General features: G+C 38.3%; 2 protein-coding genes across 4 annotated transcripts; one reads left to right on the top strand and one right to left on the bottom strand.

The window, feature by feature from the left end:
- Positions 1-1,429: 1,429 nt before the first annotated feature.
- Positions 1,430-8,149, top strand: slc24a5 (solute carrier family 24 member 5). Of its 2 annotated transcripts, none has more exons than XM_038701358.1 (9): positions 1,430-1,661; positions 2,002-2,181; positions 3,051-3,134; positions 3,396-3,499; positions 3,650-3,750; positions 4,704-4,984; positions 5,319-5,528; positions 7,276-7,377; positions 7,716-8,149. In XM_038701358.1, the coding sequence occupies exons 1-9, from the start codon at positions 1,499-1,501 to the stop codon at positions 8,036-8,038; spliced, it is 1,548 nt and encodes a 515-aa protein (XP_038557286.1). In that variant the 5' UTR covers positions 1,430-1,498; the 3' UTR covers positions 8,039-8,149. The 2 variants fall into 2 exon arrangements, with proteins under 2 accessions (XP_038557286.1, XP_038557288.1); XM_038701360.1 differs by having other exon boundaries at positions 1,432-1,661; positions 5,322-5,528.
- A 1,721-nt stretch (positions 8,150-9,870) lies between these two features.
- On the bottom strand, positions 9,871-22,290 carry myef2 (myelin expression factor 2). 2 transcript variants are annotated; one of them, XM_038701356.1, is made up of 17 exons: positions 22,021-22,290; positions 20,778-20,980; positions 20,003-20,055; positions 19,012-19,019; positions 18,822-18,915; positions 18,095-18,286; positions 17,850-18,003; positions 16,053-16,102; positions 15,910-15,970; positions 14,890-14,991; positions 14,485-14,529; positions 14,284-14,379; positions 14,055-14,150; positions 13,780-13,839; positions 12,456-12,640; positions 10,376-10,427; positions 9,871-10,246 (listed from the first exon to the last, which is right to left on the bottom strand). In XM_038701356.1, the coding sequence occupies exons 1-17, from the start codon at positions 22,128-22,130 to the stop codon at positions 10,083-10,085; spliced, it is 1,725 nt and encodes a 574-aa protein (XP_038557284.1). In that variant the 5' UTR covers positions 22,131-22,290; the 3' UTR covers positions 9,871-10,082. The 2 variants fall into 2 exon arrangements, with proteins under 2 accessions (XP_038557284.1, XP_038557285.1); XM_038701357.1 differs by lacking the exon at positions 13,780-13,839 and having other exon boundaries at positions 10,083-10,246.
- Positions 22,291-22,298: the final 8 nt, after the last annotated feature.

The raw sequence follows: 22,298 nt of genomic DNA, 5'->3' as shown, positions 1-22,298 counted from the left end.
CTATATCCTTAAAATAGAAAATTTTAAAAAGTCCAATACATTTTTAAAACTCAAAAGTTATGTCCTCTGCTTAGTAACAAAAAGTGGCATTATAAAATAAAATGGTTATTGAATATTATGATATTTTGACATAAACACTGCCAGGATTAAATAGAAAGTACCCGCCATAAACTCTGTAATTGTGAAAAGAAGCAGGATTAAATAACATGTCATGAATTCAAGCTGAGTTTTAAAAATGTATGGATATAGTCCATAAACTGTATAAAAGAGGGGATGGTCACACAATGCTACACATTTACTTTAAGTAACCAAACTACAAGATGACTCACAAGTGTTTTAAAAAAGCCACAAATTCAATCTATTATACCACACAGGGGAGCCATTAACTCTATCCATCACATCAAGAGAAGCATGTGCAGCCTAACATTGCTGATGTACTTGGTCTACTAATACTATCAAAATTCCAAAAGTAGACTTTTTAGAATTAATTACTGTATTTTAAGAAATCATGTTATTTTTTTGCATTCAATAACCTGCGAATCTGACTACTTCATTCAGTACATGAAAAACTCACATTTTAGTGCAGGACCAATAAACAAACAAACAAACAAAAAAGAATAATCAAAACAACTTAACTCCCGTTGTGCAGCTCTGTCCCTGGAGTGAAGATAACCCCGTCCATCAGTTTAATATCCCTGAGCGCTTAGATGTCTTAAAGTGGGCACGCCTGTTCTGTCCTCTCTGGTCTGTGGATTTGGAGAAAACTTGGGACATGTCCAAACAAGTCCGACACCCCGAAATTTGCGCACACACCCCTTTTTTCTGCCATACAAGTCTAGTTGTTACGTGTCTAATAAAAGTTGCAATATGAGTAGAGAATGAAAGTATGTAGTAGTAGATTTAGTTTGAATATCCATACACACAGCCTATCTAAATTAATATTGTTAGATGTTATTGGGTATATTAATTTCAGTCAATATATCTTTCTTTATTGACATGATACTTGGTTGGAGACTGTGAGATGTGGATGAAAGCTCAGAAATATCAAGTCAATATTTCATTTGAGATAACTTTCAGTTCAGTACATTTTTTCTTAGTTAACTAACTCCTGACACTTTTTTGCAGCCACTAATGCCCATGAAGGTAAATTATTAGTTATATTGGTGATAAGATCCGGCATCATTTTAAATCAGACGTGAACATTTAGCTCTTTCCATTACCAGAAAAGAAAAAAAAAAGTAATTTCCACATTTGAAAATGTGATATAACTATATTAAAGTGGCTTTATGCTCTATTACACCCATGGTGCGCCTCAGGCTTGAGTCGACTGGAATGACTCGCAACTCGTGATTCCTCAGTCTTGGTAGCGCCAGACCTTTCTCTGCAGCTTGTAGTCCTAGTGTAGTGCTAGACAGAGTGCTGACAAGCAGTCCTCATTTAATCTTTGCAAGCTTGTTCCTTCCTTGGAATAATTGTTAATTTCACTTTATTGATTCGAATGACCATGAATAAGGCTGCAGCTCTGCAGAAAAAGAAGAGACAAGATTTTATACCTTACTTTCTAGGATTTGTAATATTTTTGTATTGCACGGTCCATCTTGTATCATTTACAGCAAGAACAGCTCAAGAAACCCACTCTGCCAGGGTGCGTCGAGCTCTTGGTAAGGAAATCAGGTGTGAAAAGCATTGTGTGTTTGACTATGATTAGTTTATAGCGTTTTTAAATCTCCCACAATGTTCATAGATATGTTTGTTTTACTATTCCTGTTGAATGTGTTATTATAAATGCAACGGCTCATTTTCTTGTGTTACAAAGTGGGAGTAATCAATTGCGGCTCAGCAGTGACAGTGTTTGCTCAACTAACCCTCATGTCTTAATGGGATGAAATACCGTGTAACTGCCATTTCAGAGTTCGGACTACAGTCGGCTACTCCAGAAACAGGCTGGTTTTTAAGAGTGACACATTTTGTCAGTGATGTTTGTGTGACCTGCTGTTTCAGAGAATGAGACAGAGTGCATCTCACCACAGTCCTCGGAGTTCCCTGAAGGCTTCTTCACGGTGCAGGAGAGGAAGGATGGAGGGCTCGTCATTTATTTTATGATTATTTTCTACATACTTATGGCTGTCGCAATTGTCTGTGATGATTACTTTCTGCCATCCTTAGAAGTGATCAGTGAACGTAAGTGGCCTGAAATATTATGCAATATCTGCCTGTTTAAAAGTGTGTGTGTGTGTGTGTGTGTGTGTGTGTGTGTAGTGGTAGTGGGGTGGGGATGGGGATGTTGCATTATCACACAACTGTAATACTGTAATGTACTGTAAAGGCAATAATGACAATTTAGTTTAGTTTTATAATATATTTACTTTCTAAAGAACTTTCTAAATAAGTTTAAATAATAAGCTATGTCTGTGAGCCTTAATTTTCCCTCGGGATAAATAAAGTATATATCTATCTATCTCATGTAGTTTGTATAACTGATTGAACAGTTTGTTTGTTGGATTTCTACCATGGCATGGTTTGTGGAGTTTCCACTCTGTGTTTCTCCTTTTGCTTTAGATGAGGGTGTGTGTATCTTTATCATCAAGTTAGGCTAACATTAACATCAAAGTTAACTAGGGCTTTCAGTCTTCAACTATCATGTTTTGACAGACCAACATTCCAAGACCTAAATATATTCTGTTTAAATTATAGAAAACACAGAAAAGCAAATGCTGAAACCAGCAAATATTCAGCATGAAGTAAAGAATTAATCATTTAATTATTAAAATTAAAACTGTTTGACTAATCAGTTAATTAAATAATCTTAAGTAAGCTGTAAACTTAACTAATAAAAATACAGAGGGTAGATAAATAGCCTACCTGTACAATGTAATGCAATCCAATAGGCTAGACATAGAACTTCAATATATGGCCTTGATGAAGCTTTAGACATTTTTGAGGTGGCAGTTTGTGGTATTGTTGAATTTGATTGCGCATCATCAGCTGTTTCTATTATGTTGTACACACGATATAAATTGTATTCTTGGTATTGCTTGTATCTCTCTCAGGTCTGGGACTGTCTCAGGATGTAGCAGGAGCCACATTTATGGCAGCTGGGAGTTCTGCACCTGAACTGGTCACAGCCTTTCTGGGTAATACAATAATTACAACCAGCAGTGTTGATGATGACACTAGCATAACAAGCACTGTCACTGTGTCTCTTCCCAACCTGATGAACTGTGACTTCGCCGCCATATGTGAACAGAAGGGGACTATGGACTTTGATTAGGACATTTTTTTCCTCTCAGCACTTTAATTGCTGTCCAGAAATGTCCTCTTCTTCTTCATCAATACTTCCACATCATCCCTGTCTTCAAAGCTAAGATATGCTCTTTTTGTGTGTTGTGTGTTAGGTGTGTTTGTGACAAAGGGAGACATTGGGGTCAGCACCATTGTGGGATCAGCAGTGTACAACCTGCTAGGAATCTGTGCTGCATGTGGACTCTTGGCCTCTGCGGTACATTCTGCCACAAACACTCACTCCCAATATTCAGACAAATATTACCCACCTATTAACTACTTTTACAGAAGCACATTTATATTTGAGAACCAGTGTATGCAATGTGTTGTTAAGCTGTAAACCATTCTTTTTTGTTTCTTGTATCAGGCTGGGCGACTCACCTGTTGGCCAATGTTCAGGGACTGCCTGGCATATGGCATCAGTGTTGCTGCTGTTATTGCCATCATTTCTGATAACAAAGTGTACTGGTGAGTGTATGCATGTGTATTTTTGTGCGCTGACTCGCTGATATATGGTTACATGGTGTTCAGACCTTACACCACCTACATGTAAGGTGGTTGTAAAAGACAAAGTCACGTTCAACTTTTTATTGCGTCTTGTGACACTGAAAATAAAAGGTGAAAATGAATCACTAAACAAATTCAATGTAGTACAGTACTGTGATTGCTCACTGGCCTTTATTAGAAATAAATGTACCTTAAATGATGCATTATCACATCATAAACAGAAATTGTAGTAGCATCCAGTGTTTATAAAAGATTTCCACTCCTCCCAGAATTACTTAATTTTTTGACATAGAGCTTTGTCATGATCAGGATATGGAGATTTGAACAATCTAAAGTGCATTTTTTGCTGTGAAACTAAAAAGACCTTAAAAACAAAAAAAAGTAACCAAAGCATGGCTAAAAGCAATGTGAAAAAGACACCTACTGGAGACAACAACAAGAGACTTGACTTCAGATTGAAACCAAGCCCCAAAATAGTCTCCTTAATCCACAGATTGATGTTATTTAATATATTTTAAAGATCACCTGATTAGACACAAAACACATTTTGAGGTCATGTTTACACTTAATGTTTTCTCTGGTAAATGTTCTAAAAGCAAGCTCCATTTGATTAGAAATTGCCAGAGCTTTCAATCACCAGGACATCCTTGTAAAAGAGATTAAAAATCTCAATGGATTTCTTTCCTGGTAAAATAAAGGTTAAATAAAAATAAAAATTCCATAGCCTTCTTCAGCAGCTTATTCAGATGGTATCACAGTACCAAGGTCCTGTGATGACATCTGAACAAGTTTCATTCTCTGAATTAGGCCTTGGGATTTTGCTTGAAAGCTCCAGGTATAGCTTTGTAGCACTTATATCTGTCCCCAAGGTCAAGAATGAATCTTTATGCTCAAACTGTATGTTTTGGTTACAGGTATGACGCTGCCTGTCTGCTGCTCGTCTACGTCGTCTACATTGTGGTTCTCTGCTTTGACCTCTGCATCAGTGAGTTTGTCCTGAGGAAGCTGAGCCCTTGCTGCACATGTCTGGGTAAAGGATCTGGTGAGAAGACTGAGAGACAGCCTCTGATGGGCTGGATCGATGACACTAGTCTGCGAGTCCACAATCACTCCAGAACAGACAGTGGGATCTTCCAGGACTCAGGATATTCTCAACTGTCCCTCAGCCTGCATGGTCTCACTGAGATTCCTGAAGGTAAAACACTCTTCCTACTGACACAAGTGCACTGTTTTCTGGTATTTTCAACATAATGTCTCCAACTGGAGTTTCACCTTTATGACCACTGATGATGTGATACAAATGTACTCATAAACATGCTTGTCTGCTCAGAAGAACAAGTTGCGCAGATGATGCAGAAGCAACATTTATTTATTTATTTATTTTAGTGATGATTATAACCTTGTATACTATAATTATATTTATCTATTGTCGACTGTCTGTATTGTTTCTAAAATGTGAGGATGGCTTGTCCAAGAGAAACAGATCTACATACGGGTACAAATAAAGCAACCTGAACCTTCCATCCCAGCAGAGCATAAAAGTGTGTTTGCCGTGCCAGAGAGCGACTTCAAACGCATCCTCTGGGTTCTGTCTCTGCCCGTCATCACTGTGCTTTTCCTGACCGTCCCTGACTGCAGGAGAAGGTTGTGGAGGCGATGGTACATGTTAACCTTCTTCATGTCAGCTGTCTGGATCACAGGTTTCACATACATAATGGTGTGGATGGTCACTGTTGTTGGTAAGATGATAGTTTAAACTTTTGTTATAACTTTGTAAAATCTGCGCATTTCTTTAGTCTTTTCAGTTAAGTTGCAGGTGTAAATCATACTGTCACACACCGGGTTATAGAGCCTTTGTGGATCACAAGTGCTCGAAGAAAAATGTCTGATTTGCAGAGTAGAATCACATGTTGATCTGCTGGCTAATTCCACAGATGCCATTGTCCTGGAAAGTTAAGAGGGCTGTTATTGTAGCTCCAGTGGGCCATGCGCATATCCAGCCACAGCAGGATTACGGCCCTGTTCACCCTTAAGGAAACAGTCATGTGAACCCTGCTTGTAGAGCTACCCCCGGAATCAGGCCCAAGAACAGCTTAAGCCCCCCTCCAACACAACCACCTACAACAGAGATGTAAACTGGTTTAAACAGCAACTACATCATGTGACGGTGGTAGGTCTACAGAAGTATAATGAGATTATTATCCTGTAGTCGTCAGATAGGCTCACATGGAAGTAGAGTTTAGGCTTTAGAAAAAGCAGGCATGGGACCGAGCAGGTATAAATAAAACATACAGTATGTGATTGAGTGTTTCCCTGTGGCTCTGCTCTGTTAGCAACTTAACAACATTTATACTGAGCGATTCAGAGAACTCAAGAAAGGTTGCAATGCGCAGGCATTATATGTGGTTAATATTTGGGTACCAGTGGAGCTTAACTTAAAATATTTTTCCTCCAGTCAATCATAGCTATCACAGAGGTCATGTCCTCTGTAATATTTCTATAGGGTGTATAATGACATTAAAAGTAGTAGGGCTGCCCCTAACAGTCGAATAAACTGTTGATGTCGATGAAATGAGTCCTTGACAACAAACTGTTCAGTTGTTGGGTAGTCGCAAAAAAGGCGACTAAAACCTTAAACTCCAGGCAGTCCATTTGTTCACAGTAGTGAAGTAATAAGTTATTTTTCAAGTTTAAGTTCATTATCGTGTTTTGAAAAAGACTTGTGTGATGTTATACTGTGTTAAAATAACAAGCTGATTGTTCCGACACATTCAGAATAAGTACCGCTTCTCATTAACAGGCGGCTCGCTTCATGCATGCATCTAAAATGTATATTTTAAAAGCTTGCAGTTTCATATTTCTCTGTAATGTAGCACAGTGTTAACGAGTCTTTCTCAGCCCTGGAACTCAAACCATTTTATGATGCCCCAAAAGTATATATTTAAATAAGTAATATCACAAACGTGTGACGACTTTTTGACTGATAGGTTGAACTAATGACAGTAGTGTCGTCTAAATCATGGTTATCTGCCTGCCCTGAGACAAAAAGACAAAATCTTTAGTCGGGGCAGCCCTAAAAAGGAGTTTGGGATTACTAGAACTAGAACTAGTTTTTATAGGATTACCCACATATTACACCTTTTGATCTTTGCAAGGTTCATTATAATATATTATTATATTATAAATGTGACCGTTTTTAGGCAAGAAACTACATAAATTAAATTGTAAGGAATCTGGTCTCCACCAGAATTTGATACCTGACACAAGCACATTATGAATAAATATTGAGTACATTTTCTTAGGTGGCTAGGGTTCTGCTGGGGGAAAGTGGTCTTATGACCTCAGTATTTCTAAAATCCTGGTTACAGCCCTGCTTCGAGATAATATATTAACCCTATAGCTTCAGTTAACCTGCTGCTGTTTTCTCTTTAGCTTGATTTTGTTGGAAGAGGGTTCTGATTTTGGGTTCTTATTATGTTTACACAGGTGAGACCCTTGGCATCCCTGATACAGTTATGGGCCTCACTCTGCTTGCTGCTGGAACCAGTATACCTGACACTGTGGCCAGTGTGATAGTGGCCAGAGAAGGTAAGCATCAGTGTAATGTTTTATCAGCTGAAATTCACAACAGACCTGGATATAGTTTGACTAAACTATTTAACAAAATTCAACAATGAATCGTAATTTGCTGAGTTTCTACTTCATAAGTAAAACCAGTGATTAATACCCAAATGTGGTAGATGCAAAAAACATCTACCAGTACTTAGGCACTGTGCTCTCTTGCTAAAAGACATTTTAGTAGTAATTATTGATTAATCATTCACTTTGCTGACTCATTTCCCCACCCGCCATGACAAGTAATTACCTTAAATATTTCTGTGTTAATGAGACTTTAATCAGTATGTAAACATGCTTCTGTTTGTCAGGGAAAGCTGACATGGCAATGTCCAACATAGTGGGCTCTAATGTTTTCGACATGCTGTGCTTGGGCCTGCCTTGGTTCATCAAGACTGCCTTTGTGGACACCAACAACCCTGTAGAGGTCAACAGTACCGGACTGGTCTTCGTTTCCTCCACGCTCCTCCTTTCCATTGTATTCCTTTTTGTAGCCGTTCATGTTAACGGCTGGAAGTTGGATTGGAAGTTGGGAATATTTTCTCTTTTCTGCTACATCCTCTTTGCCACTCTGTCCATCCTGTATGAGCTGGGGATTTTTGGGAATAATCCTATAAAACTGTGCAGTGACTGAGGTCTGACCTCCCCAGAACTGAAGCCATATTATCTAAGACTCTAACAAAAGTACAAAACCACAAATAAATAGTTCCTGAGATGTGGAAGAATAAAGGTTTTAAGATTTTTACTCAAAAATGTTATTTATTTTTATAACATGTGCTTGCAGTGGACATTGGGTCAATCTTTTCCACAAAAAATAAATTACAAGGCATGTTTTGGTAATGGTAAAATAATACATTTTCTTTTTAATTCATTCTCATTTGATGAATATTGGAAACAAATATAAAACTGATTTTAAAACCTGCTCTACTGCCTGGCTCTCTTCCTCCTCATCTGGTGACAGCTCAGTATCTGACCCTTACAGTAATGAAGTATGGAAAATTGTTGAAAATGAAACCCACTGTCCCCCCACAAAGGACATAGGTTAAAAGGTGTATTTTGAAAAACATTCACTTCTTATATCATTTAATATAATAGGTTAAGAGAATTAAGAGACTAATACATTTCAAAAACATCCTTCTGAAAAACAGATATATCTTTTTAAATGTGATCACGTAAAGGTATATGTTTTCTGCATTAAAAAGTATGTTATATATTGTCCTAAATGTTTCCAACAATTTTCAAATTCAGAAAATCCGAAATATTAATCAAGGTAATGGTATGTTTCACTTTGTCCCGTCAATGGCTTCATAGCCCCTCAGCACATGCTTCAGCGTTGTGGTTCTCTGCCAGAATCATCTTCTTTTATACTATGGCCAGAATCTGTCACAAATTGATTGTTATCCAGTGTTATTCCAGTCATATTTATTCAGTACATTTTTTAGTGTTGTTCTTAACTACTTTAAATTACTTTCTTGCACTTTAGCACTTAACGGGTGACATCAACTAAGTCTGTGAGGTCAGAGACGTTTTATTTTTTTATTTTAGCCTATAAGGACTTTGGTGAGGTTCAGGGTTTAGGCTTGGTGGAGATGACGATTGGGCCACGGATTCAGCCGTTGAAAGACTGCATGCTCTTATGTTGAAATGCGGAAATGAGGTATGGAGCAGGCGATCATATGCTATTGAAAATGGCCGAGTGATGTTTACGGATTTTCATTCGGACTGGTTGAAAGTTTGTCTCAAATGCAAATCCTCAAGTGCAGAATTGAGATCCACAAAATAAAAACTGGATTTAAAAATTCATGTTTCAATGTCATAAATGTCATTCTCAAGTTAGTTATTCCCAAATTCTTTTCTTTTCTTTTTAAATTTAGTTAAAGGCAATAACATTTTATTCATTTGTTGTATTTGTGCAGATCATTTTATATTTGTAGAATATTTTGAGTTTCCAAATCAGTTTTTTTATATTTGTGGAAGGTGTATATTTACAGATGACACATTTACACACAGATTGTTATCTGTTCACACAAATGTGTGCCTATAAAAGCCACAAATAGTAAAATACATTTTAACTAATAAGTAAAAATGGAATGATGAACATTTTTATTTGTGGGGTTTATAGCTAACTGCAAAGCTTATATGGACATAAGACTGATCTATCCTTACATTAACAATGCCATCAGAAATTACAATCCTTTCCTACTGAAACAAAAACTACCAATTTCAGAGATCTCAGAATTTGCTTCCTATGATTAGTGTTTGAGACCACGCCTGATAAATGTCCATTTGGTTCTCACTTTATTCCAATTGCTGCTTTGTGTTTAATGTGGAATTTCCCCACTTTCAAGAAGCCACTGTACGGCACTGTTGAGCAATAATGCTAAATAGATCCAACAACTCAGCGCCAGTTTACACAATGTGAAGAACAACTTCAGAGACTTTGATCTCAGGAGACTTTACAACCACCACGTTTAAAAATTAAAAAGTTTATTTGTTAAAATAAACTGCCTGACAAATTAAAAAGGGTTTACAAAACAAAGACCTATGCTGTATAAACAAAAAATAATAATTAAACAGACACATGAGATATGAAGTAATTGTGTTTTTAAAACAAAACAAAAGGTCATTGGCAAGAGGGCTGAATGTGGAAGTGTGTTAGCATAACTTCTACAAAAGCTCTAGGCGTTGCGATCAATACGGACGTCCACCTCTCGGCCGTTGATCTTTGTTCCATTCATCATCCTACAGGCCTTTTCAGCACTCTCTGGAGAGTCGAATCTCACTGTTCCACAGCCCTTTGACTTTCCGTTCTCCATCTTGATCTCTGCGAACATTACCTGGCCTGCCGCAGAAACAAAAATTTAAATTTGGGCATTCATGATGAAATGTCAAGAGGTTATTGAGTGATTTGTAAATTTAGCAATCAAGATTTACTTCACACTGAGCAATTAATACTAAGCAAAATACGTACCACAGTGACTGAACTTCTCTTTCAGCTTTTGCCATGTCAGATCATAGGACAGCTGCATCACAGATATGTAAACCTTAGTCAATTCATTTGTTAACATTAACGTACAGGTGCTGGTCATATAAGTAGAATATCATCAAAAAGTTGATTTATTTCAGTAATTCCATTCAAAAAGTGAAACTTGTATAATGTATACATTCATTCCACACAGACTGATATATTTCAAGTGTTCATTCCTTTTAATTTTGATGATTATAACTGACAACTAATGAAAACCCCCAAATCAGTATCTCAGTATATTGTGAAAAGGTTTAATATTGAAGACACCTGGTGCCACACTCTAATCAGCTAATTAACTCAAAACACCTGCAAAGGCCTTTAAATGGTCTCTCAGTCTAGTTATGTAGGCTACACAATCATGGGGAAGACTGCTGACTTGACAGCTGTCCAAAAGACGACCATTGACACCTTGCACAAGGAGGGCAAGACACAAAAAAGGTCATTGCTAAAGAGGCTGGCTGTTCACAGAGCTCTGTGTCCAAGCACATTAATAGAGAGGCAAAGGGAAGGAAAAGATGTAGTAGAAAAAACTGTACAAGCAATAGGGATAACCGCACCCTGGAGAGGATTGTGAAAACAAAACCCATTCAAAAATGTGGGGGAGATTCACAAAGAGTGGACTGCAGCTGGAGTCAGTGCTTCAAGAACCACCACGCACAGACGTATGCAAGACATGGGTTTCAGCTGTCGCATTCCTTGTGTCAAGCCACTCTTGAACAAGACACAGCATCAGAAGTGTCTCGCCTGGGCTAAAGACAAAAAGGACTGGACTGCTGCTGAGTGGTCCAAAGTTATGTTCTCTGATGAAAGTAAATTTTGCATTTCCTTTGGAAATCAAGGTCCCCCGAGTCTGGAGGAAGAGAGGAGAGGCACAGAATCCACGTTGCTTGCAGTCCAGTGTAAAGTTTCCACAGTCAGTGATGGTTTGGGGTGCCATGTCATCTGCTGGTGTTGGTCCACTGTGTTTTCTGAGGCCCAAGGTCAACGCAGCCGTCTACCAGGAAGTTTTAGAGCACTTCATGCTTCCTGCTGCTGACCAACTTTACGGAGTTGCAGATTTCATTTTCCAACAGGACTTGGCACCTGCACACAGTGCCAAAGCTACCAGTATCTGGTTTAAGGACCATGGTATTCCTGTTATTAATTGGCCAGCAAACTCGCCTGACCTTAACCCTATAGAAAATCTATGGGGTATTGTGAAGAGGAAGATGCAATACGCCAGACCCAACAATGCAGAAGAGCTGAAGGCCACTATCAGAGCAACCTGGGCTCTCATAACACCTGAGCAGTGCCACAGACTGATCGACTCCATGCCACGCCGCATTGCTGCAGTAATTCAGGCAAAAGGAGCCCCAACTAAGTATTGAGTGCTGTACATGCTCATACTTTTCATGTTCATACTTTTCAGTTGGCCAACATTTCTAAAAATCCTTTTTTGTATTGGTCTTAATATTCTAATTTTCAGAGATACTGAATTTGGGATTTTCATTAGTTGTCAGTTTTAATCATCACAATTAAATGAAAAACATTTGAGTCAGTCTGTGTGTAATGAATGAATAAATATAATATCAAAGTTTCACTTTTTGAATGGAATTACTGAAATAAATCAACTTTTTGATGATAGTCTAACTATATGACCAGCACCTGTATTTGAGGCTAGATGAAATAGTACAACATTCAAAGAGATGAGTGCATCAATAAAGCATGTAGTACAGACATCATAAAGAGTCAGACTCAAACTCAAAACCCTACTGTCAAGAAAAGCACCAGTTAATTCATCTAAACAAACCAATCATGAACTACTCATTTACAGCATCATTACCATTTATAATAATGCACAACAAGCATGGGCTGAGTCCCTGTAAAACCTCACTCAAAACTAGAGCATCAACACAGAAAATGTATGTATCATTGAAATAGTAATTTCGTCATTGGTTAGATGGCTAAATAACTCCAATCCTAATTTAACAGACGTCTAATTCTCTAAACTAGCAAAGTTCTCACATATCTAACACATACTTACATTTCGCACAAAGATCTGACAACCTGCTTTGGACCCAGAGCCTCTGTCAGACATGCCTCCACCCATGTGTCCTGGGCCCCCACCTCCAAAGCCACCAAAGCCACGGTTCATGTCCATTCCTGACATACCCATACGGTCATAGCTGGAGCCCATCCGGTCCATTGACATATTGCCCATTCCGCCACCTGCAATTAAGACACACTTGTAAAATGAGAGAGAAACTTAAACAATGTACTGTATATTTTAACAGGGCAGTATATGTATTTCTGATCACAGATTAATGCAAATGAGACATTAAGACAACATCTGCATATTGAAACTGCCATACAAAAAATATTACAATACCTTTCACATCTTAAGACAGAGCTTTATATTCATTTAGTCCAATGACATGTCAGTGTAGTGTAGAGTGTAGTAAACCCCAATTAACCATCTGTTTTAACTTTCCCTCTGAGCAAAAATCTGCCTTTAAATTTGGAAGAAATAATGATTTGACATTTATTGTGATGGTTATCGATATTGACTGATATTAATGTTTTTATTGTGATAATATTTATTGCCTAGCCCTAGCTTGCACCATTAAGTATTTCAAGAATGAAACAATGAGATGGCATTTTTGCTAAAAAGAAAGGTGCATGGAGGCAATTACACAGGACTGACGAGCAGCAGTAACTCGATGTACCATACAGTATAAAGCAGCTGTTGACAACAGATACCCCAAGATTCACTCGTTTATAGATCAGTGCCGCCTGCTTTACCTACGTCCCCTACTTTAACCACAATTTAAATATTTCTAATTTTTCATAGGTCTACAGCGTTTTTTTCATAACACTGCATGGCAGAAAGTCTTTCAGTTGCAACTGTGGCCACAACATCATATATCTCAATGTTGTCACTGTAGATAACTATTGATCCTACTAGAATATGCATCACACCTGTGGTATGGAACTTCACGTTGTGTTTGAGGACAACACATGAGTAGAGCCAACACTTATACTGGGGCTCAGCAGCACACTTGTAAGAGCTCATCACTTCAACAAACTCTCAAAAGTGCAACAATATCACCAGATGCAAGGCGCAAGCTCACTACTAGGGCCTTCTTCTTCATCCTTCGCCTATTCAACAAGGCATGACAATTAATGACTTTCTACACCGTGGTACACTAAAACTCATTCCTCCCTTTACATGACTGGCTGTATAAACTGTCAAAAGACTATAAAACAGGTGAGAACTTTCAAATGTCAAAAGTAATAAAGAAGCTTGTGGCTGACATAACAGATTTAGAACAGAATAGATACAGATGGAGATGGACTATTTCATGTACCTAATCCAGTGCCCAAGTGCCCCATGCCACCACTGCCCATACCTCCACCAAAACCTCCACCTAAAAGTTGAGAATGCACATTGGTTAATACAACAATGTCACAACAGCAAACAGAAACAGTCAGCCTGTAAGCATAGCAGTCCACATAACAAAAAGCAATCCCTTAGACCCATCATAACTCAAAATCAAACTGCACAGAAGAACTTGCATAACTTCCACTGTGTCTGGTGTTTAAGTATGACAAAATTCAAGGCTGAAGTCAGAGCATCACTTACCCATTCCTCCATAGGAATCCCCAAATCCTCGATTCATAGGCATGTCACTGTGGCCAAAGTCCCGATCCATTCCGCCCATTCCTGACCGGTACATATCTCAACACAGGAAACAAAATGTAACCTTAGACTTAAGGTGTCTATAACACAAAAGGTGCATCTCAATGTTTACAGAATAACATCCTTGAACTGAACCTCATCTTTACCTGGTGGAGTGAATTTGCTCACATACCTCCCATCCTGCCAACTGGTGCCATGTCTCTCCCTCCAAAGCCGCCCATGTTGCCCATGCTATCCATGCCCCCGAAGCCACCGCCACCACTCATACCTGTCAAAAGCAACACCAAGTTTGAGCATCACCCTCTCCTATCCTCCACAAAAGTTGACAATGGTCTTTCACGTGGAAAACTCATAGGTAAACAAAACAACATACCTCCTCCAAGTCTGTTCATTCCCCCACAACCTGGAACATCCATACCTATGGCAGAAGATGTCGTCATCAAGGCCATGCCAAAGAGCATACTGTGTCTTTTTACATTTTACATCACATTCACCTAGTAGTGTGAAAGTCCTGTATTTCTGCTGGTAGATTATGGTAATGTATGGTCACCACATTGAGACTGCTGTAAAGTCAAAAGATGAGCCATGAAAGACTTGGTGGTTGAGTAGTTTACACATTAACTGTGTATGCTGATTTGCCAGGATGATGTTCAAAGCTGCTGATTAATGCTGCCGTGCGGTGCAAATCTTGTGACCAGCTAGAGAAGATGTATCTGGTTCTCTCAGATGTGCATTTGCCTATAGATCCAAACTGGTAGCAACACAGTATGTAACTGACCTCCAGGCCCCATAGAGCCCATCCCTCCTCCACCGCTCAGACGGTTGGCATTTATAGGCTGCCCTCCTGGCCCCAGGCCCATGCCAATACCACCTAGACCCCCTACAAACAAAGTTGAAGTTATGCAATTTACTAGCACCAATAGCAAAGTTGATTACATACAATATGAGAATTAATGCAAAGCTAAATCAATAATGCTACTGACATTTAATGTAACTGACATTCATTGAGAAGTGTTTGCACTTAACGCAAGTCATTTAGTAAAAAGGAAATGTGCCAAGCCACATCTTTACATGATCCTTAACTGCATCTGCAATGCACCAACTCTCAAGAATGGAAGATATACTGCTCAGAGCATACTTAACATCAAAAGGTACCCAGATTTTGCTGTTGGGTAGAGCAGATATTATTTATTTATCCATGTGAAATGTTGTTCAATTTGTGGAACAATTCCACATCCCATTTTGGTGAGTCTTTAGTTTCAGTGAAGACATCAGAGCTCTACATTTCATTAATAAACAAGCACACCATGACATGCTACTACTCAAATTGGCTATTGTAATACAAATACTTTCCTAGATGACAACTACTACTTCTAAGTCATTAATGTTTTCCGATATCAAAAAAGAAACTTTGTTTGTAACCAGAGTAAAACAAGCACACATATTTGAATTTGACCATGAAACACAATACAAAATGCAGATTTTCCATCTATAAACACTGCTGTAATTACTGTATGAGAGTTCAACGTCATATACGTTTTTAAATATTTAACTGCTTTTATGTTGCCTTTGTGTGTGAAGCATCACTGAAAACATCAACAGGCCAACAACTATCCTACAGTTACGAAAAAACACACAAGCCACGTAGTATTTCTTTTCATTAGCACACTGCCTCAACATTATTTTTGGTCACTGTAAATGATAAATATGCTAATTTTATTAATGTGTCTCTTAAACTGACAATGTTATGGATATGAGTTTGACATAAAGAAATGACAGAGGATAAACGTGTACTCACGTGGTAACTGAGGTGTTTTTTCTACTTGACGGAAGTCTTCAGGAGGAAGAGATTTCTCATCCTGTAACACACAAAAAAAGTAAACATGTATTTTTCATGTTATATTTAGAACTTAAGTTATAAAATAACTTAAAATAACATACCATTTTAACGTGCATCTGTCTGTCAAAGAGCATCTGTCCATTGAACATGGCTGAGTATAGAGTCAAGGGAATGGTCACGGTACAACTGTAATGCATTTAGGGCTGGCCCAAATATCATTTTTTGAGCTTCAACGCTTCGATAGTAATTAAGAGCGAATAATCGAAGCTTCGCCCCTCAGCGGTCCCGTTGTGTTGATTGTTTAAACGTGTTTTGGTTTTTTCATGAGTTACAACTATGTATTTAAGGGATAGAAGCAGAACAGCAGAAGAAGGATAAATGCCCACTAAGTTCTGCTGAGCGAGGGGTGATCGGATGGGGAAGTGATAGCGGCGGCATGGGTGCGCAAGTCTGTCTGTGCGCGTGTGAGAGAAAGAAAAAATAAAAAAAGCGCTCCGTTTATTTATTCTCATAGCTAGGCTAACTGAGTGATTATTACCAAATCTTTGTTTTTAAATTTGTTATAGCCGCTAGCAGACCCAACTGCAGCACTAAGAAAGGGAGAAATATTTCTTGCGGGGTAAAAAGGATTGTAGGCCTATATTGAGCAGGTGAAGAGCAGGCAGAGTGAAAATCAATGCGTGCCAAACAGGGTCGGTGGCCTGCTGTACAGAGCAGGGGGAACCGTAGCAGAGAGTCTGATCCAAGCAGGTCCAGAGCAGAATCCGGGAATAGTTTAGCCGGGTCGGGGTCCAGGCAGAGAGCGCACGGGAAGAGCGGTGTTTCCGGTATAGGAACTAAATCTAACACGTTATGTAAAATTCACTTTTAACTTTAATTATAGCGACAAAATGCTCTTCTTCTACAACCGGCCTAATATAATTAGGCTTATTTAAATGCGTTCATTGTGTTGTTGTTTGTTTCCAGCCTACAGTTTGATACTGATTAATTTTAAAATGTAGGAAATTTGAATGTTTTGATCTGTAATGAAATTAAGCAATTGTAAAATCAATAAACACCATAACTGCCATGCTACTGCTGTCATCACTCAGTTTAAAGTTCTCCCACACAGCTGAGGGCTTCATTTCATTTTCCCTTTGATGTGAACTGGAGTGTTACGTTCACTGCTGTCGTCAGGCTCAATAATCAAATCTCATAATAGAAAATCGAATGTGTACCCAATGGTCGAATATTCAAATATTCGGGTCCAGTCCTAAATGCATTTAGTGTGTGTGTGTGTGTGTATGTGCGTGCACACACGCACATACACACACAGTGTGATATAATCAGCACACTTGTAAGAGCTCATCACTTCAACAAACTCTCAAAAGTGCAACAATATCACCAGATGCAAGGCGCAAGCTCACTCCTGGCTGTATGGTCAAACATTCACTGAGAAAAAATTAAAAAGCTTTCAAGCTTTACCGACAAAGAGGAGCATTGCCCACTTTTTACCATGCATTGGAGCAGTATGAAAGCTGTCTTGCAGAAGACACAAGGGCAGTAATCATCTATGGTAATAAATAACCTTTTTAATAGGGGACAATTCAGAGTACATGTATGGCAAGAATGCATTGATTGTGAATTGTCCCCATAAATAATTGCAAAACCATTTGAATGTTGCCATATGCATATTTGCATGATACATCAAATTGATATTGATTACATTTTTTATATTTTCTTAATTGTAATTTTATTCATCTAACACATGATTACACACTTTGATAACTAAATTAGCTTAAATTGTAAAACACAGAATTCAGAAAAATTAAAACAGAAAAAAGGTGTATGAATTTCATATGGCCCTAAGCATTACTTTGAGTTCTTTTTCTATTAAAGTGTTTAATTCTGAAGGATACAGATGGCCTGCACAGCCTCCAGTGACTGCTCAAAAGTCACTGTTCCCATCCCACGACTCTTTCCATCTTTATCCTCCTTTACATCTGCTCGTTTTACCACACCTGCCATGCCAAACACCTCCTTCAACTTCTTCCAGCCAACCTTGAAGTCCAGCTGTTCAACAGAAAAGAAATCACTATTTTTAAATCGACACGAATAATCATCACAACCTAAATTTAGAAATTGTTTGTTACTATGTCCTCACATTGGCCACAAACACTGTGTTGCCAAGTCGTCCAGCCTGCAGTGCATGGATGACATCCGGTGGGATGTTGGGATTGTTGGCAATGGAGAGTGGGATGTTTATCCCACCCGGCCCCATGTCTTGCCCACGACCTCCTTGTTGACCTCCTCCCATGCGCTGGAGCACACGCCGAGCATGTTCCCCATCAGGGTCCTTAAATATAAAATACAATATTTATACAAAATACAATATAAATACAAATTTACCTCTGAATTGCCAGATCAAGATAATCATGAACAATCAGTCAGTTTAAAGTGTACAACTGCAATAAACAACTCTATAATAAAGTTCCACACTTTGTCAAGTTTTCTAGTGGTATTTCAGTTCCCCTAGAAGATTTACAGTGTAATAATTGCTACAATTATTTGTGACCACTTACAAATCTTTCAAACCTCGTATGGATAAAATCAATAGAAAGGCCACAAGCAATGTCACAAAAATGCATCACTTCAATGCTAATGAGAAGACCTAAATGTATAACCATCTGTCACTGGGTAGTATTTTAGTTTGGAGTAGCATCATAACAAATGTTTGTGCTAGGATTATTTACTTTTTGAAATTTGGACCAATAAGAGCATGACAGTAACACTGGAAAAACAACACTTTATATCTGCTGCTACTGTGCAAACATGTATTTTATTTATTTTCTGAAACCAAAACAGGTATTTTGTTAGTAAGTTGATCTCACCTCCTTGATGTTGAGTGGCCTTCCACTTAGGTCATGCTTATTCATAGTTTCTATTGCCTTCTTCACAAACTCCTCATCTTTGAACTCCACCACACTGTTGAATTAGGGAAAGAGGAATCAGGGAGTCCATGCAAGTGTGAGATAAAAGAAAGTTCTATGTTCCATGTATGAAAGTAAGATAGTTTCTTACCCACAACCCTAGCCAGGGGGCAACATAGGTGTCCAGGTAGCACACATACAGGTAGCACACATATCCAAGGTCGAGGGAGTGAACAAAACACAGTTAAAAATCAAGACAAAGCACTGGGACATTTTAAATCTAATGCTTCATGTATCAACATGCTTCTAACATTTCCTATAGTGCATGTTGGCCATATTTTGCCCACTGGCTTGAGCCAGCAGGGGTGTGGTTGTGTTTAAGTCTACTGCAAACAAGATTAAAAGTTTAATTAGAGCATAGTCTTTATAATTACCTGAAGCAATGTTGACAATTAATTTTTTAAAATAATAAATTAACAATAATAATTTAAGGTGTATAAACATCGTTTATACGTTTGGTAAAAACATGAATAGCATTAACAGATACCATGCATTGTAATTTTAATGTAATATTTTTAATGTTTTGAACTGGACACAAATACCAAGGTAGAAAATGCATTAAACAAATTTAATTAGTACATTGTTTAGGATTAACCAGTTTTACCACTGCAATAAAGAAAAATAGTGGTCCATATAATATAAAAACATAACAATAAAAACACTACAAGATCTTTCGAGACTGGTTTGTTCCTTTGAAGAGAGCTGTGCCATGTAACAGAATTGTAAAATAAGATTTTGAGACATGGAGGGTCAATCAATAAGACAAATCCTACAACCCACACTTCCCTTTGGAAAATGGCCAAACAAACAAACTTTTTCACCAATTGAAATGACAACAACAAAAGCAAAAGTGTACTCTTAGATGAGTTCATTAAGCTACTTTTCCAAAATCAACAGGACATCTCCCTTTCAAATGAATATCAATCATTGGCCATCTATCAGGCTCTAAACACAACCTACAATATCTCCAGTTCGGTAACTTAGTAAGACCCAAAGGATCAGAACCTAAAAGAGCACTTTGTTAATGAGAGCCTGCTGAGGGCATTTAAAACCTCGTGCAGCAAGTTGGCCACATCACTTACCCTTGACTTTCCTTCTGCATCCTTAAAGAGCTCCACGTATGTAACCTCACCAACTACATGAGACATACAAAGGAAAAATACCAAAAGAACAAAGGAATTTAAGTCACCAAGTCTTCAAGTCGCCGTTGGCCTTGGCAATGCCGCTACAGATGGAAATGTCCCATTAATGATCAACAGTCAGCCCAGACCAACATCCCACCAGACAACACCATGCCTTTCTGGGCAGTGACTGAGACACCCAAAGGCCAAGGCCAGAGAGAAACACAGCTACATTAAACCTGGGAAATTCAAAAGACTTCAACATGATCAGTTCATCAGATTCCATTCATGGCAGTTGAAAGGTTTAATCTGTCCTTGGACCTTTCAAAAGGCTTCTTGAGAGCCCCATAATTCAGAAAGTAAAATATTACAATATTTTATTCATATGATTCACCTTGCAACAGATGCAACAAAATCATTCAACAATCTGCTACTGGTTTGAGGTTACATTTTGGAGCTGACAATGCCATAAAACAAGTGACAAGTTCATCTTCCTTTTCTCACAGACATATCAGCCCAAACTAAATTGGTGTCCAGCCAAAGAAATTTATTAAAACTCCAATAACCTAATTTCACACTATGTTGGTTCCCCACTATCTGTACATCCAGAGAAATCTACAAACTAGTTTACTACTGCTAGAAGCAGGATGCTCCATCTGGTAACAAAGGAAAAAGGGTCAAGAACTTCTAATAAGCTGAAAAGAGGAGAGACAATCCCCATCACTGGAGACATTACCTTTCTCACGCATTAGATCTTTAATTGCCTGCCACTTCATATCATAAGGGATATTGCTGATGAAAACCCGATTCCTATGAGCACCCTTCTTTTCTCCACCGTGTTTGTCTTTGTAGGGATGGTAGCGGTTTCCTCTTCTGCTCCCGGAGGACTTCTCTTTAGCATCATGCTTTTCTTTGGGGGGCTTATTTTCTTCAGCATCCCTACAAAACGCACAAAGCTGCAGGTCAGAGAACAGCCAAACTACATTTGGTTATCACACAGTATAGTATGTATATTAAAAGACGTGTCAATACATTTGTGAGTAATAGTAAGGTCCTGTCATGTGTTGTGCATTTCGGTGGTAATGTGCTTTTCTTTACATTCGAATAACACTTTCTTACATACAGAATGAATGATACAGCTCTGTTAATATTAGATTAATGCATAACTTGAGGAAAAATTGTCAAAAAGATTATTAGGTAATATTAAAAAACTATATCTATACAGAACTCTGTGTAGATAAATGCTAGGAGACCTTTGGATGTATGATTCAATTGTCCAAATTTGACATAATATAATGCTTACGAGTTTTTAAATGTTGTCGTCTTTATTAATAAATGGATGCTGTACAAATAACCACCTGGTCAGAGGCAAAGACAATACTACTAGCTATAGCTAGTTACGTTAATTAATTAACCCTAATTTACAGTGTAGCATCAGAGCCATTTGCAGCTCACGTTATTGTTGTTAACTTGACACATCGAAGCGTACAACTGTGTAGAGATTAGCTAACAGGGTTGCTAACGCTAGCTAGTTATGTCGTCTGCAATCAGCCTATTTGATTTATCCAACGAACTAGTTTAAAGTTTAAGCTGGGTTTACTGTGCAGATTTAACAAGAGTTAAATTTCACTATTAATTATGTTTGTGTTAGCTAACAAAAATAGAAACACAACCGAGATTCGCAAACAGTAACGTTAACGTTAACTTAACGTTGAAGGTTGAGCCATTACATTGAATAACGTTAAATTAATGTTATTGCAAAAGCGCACAATTTTGAGAGATGAGTTAGAAAATATATAGCATACGTTTGGTGTCGGGTCAGCTACAAACCTATCACACAGGTACTTAACGGTTTCAGTGTTTGACAACAGAGGTTAGATGCTTCTATGCTAACAATAGCTAGCATCACATGACTCCATTTTAGCTAAGGTAGCTAAAGGCTGCAAGGACGGGACAGACAATACATCATTTTTACTCACGTCTTCACGCCATTGGGTGTTTCTTCCGATGTCTCCTCAGGTTCGGACATGATGGATGCTGTGCATTCCTCTTGCTTTGACTCCTCATCGAGAGTTTCAACATCTGCCATGTTGAGGTTTTTCTAGCCCCATACAACGCAAGACGCCTTTGTCGCTACGCAGTTCAAAATGTGTAGTGGAGATTTGTGTCTCTAACGCGAGATTTGGCAGATGTTGCTAGGCAGCCAGGGTGAATTGAATAGTAGAATAAGAAAGGTTACTGGACAATAAGCACTAAT

Source organism: Micropterus salmoides, unplaced genomic scaffold (assembly GCF_014851395.1).
Source record: "Micropterus salmoides isolate LMB-PRFRI ecotype aquatic unplaced genomic scaffold, ASM1485139v1 Ms_hic_scaffold_6, whole genome shotgun sequence".
NCBI classification, from domain to species: Eukaryota; Metazoa; Chordata; class Actinopteri; order Centrarchiformes; family Centrarchidae; genus Micropterus; species Micropterus salmoides.
This window is presented reverse-complemented; position numbering and strand designations above follow the sequence as displayed.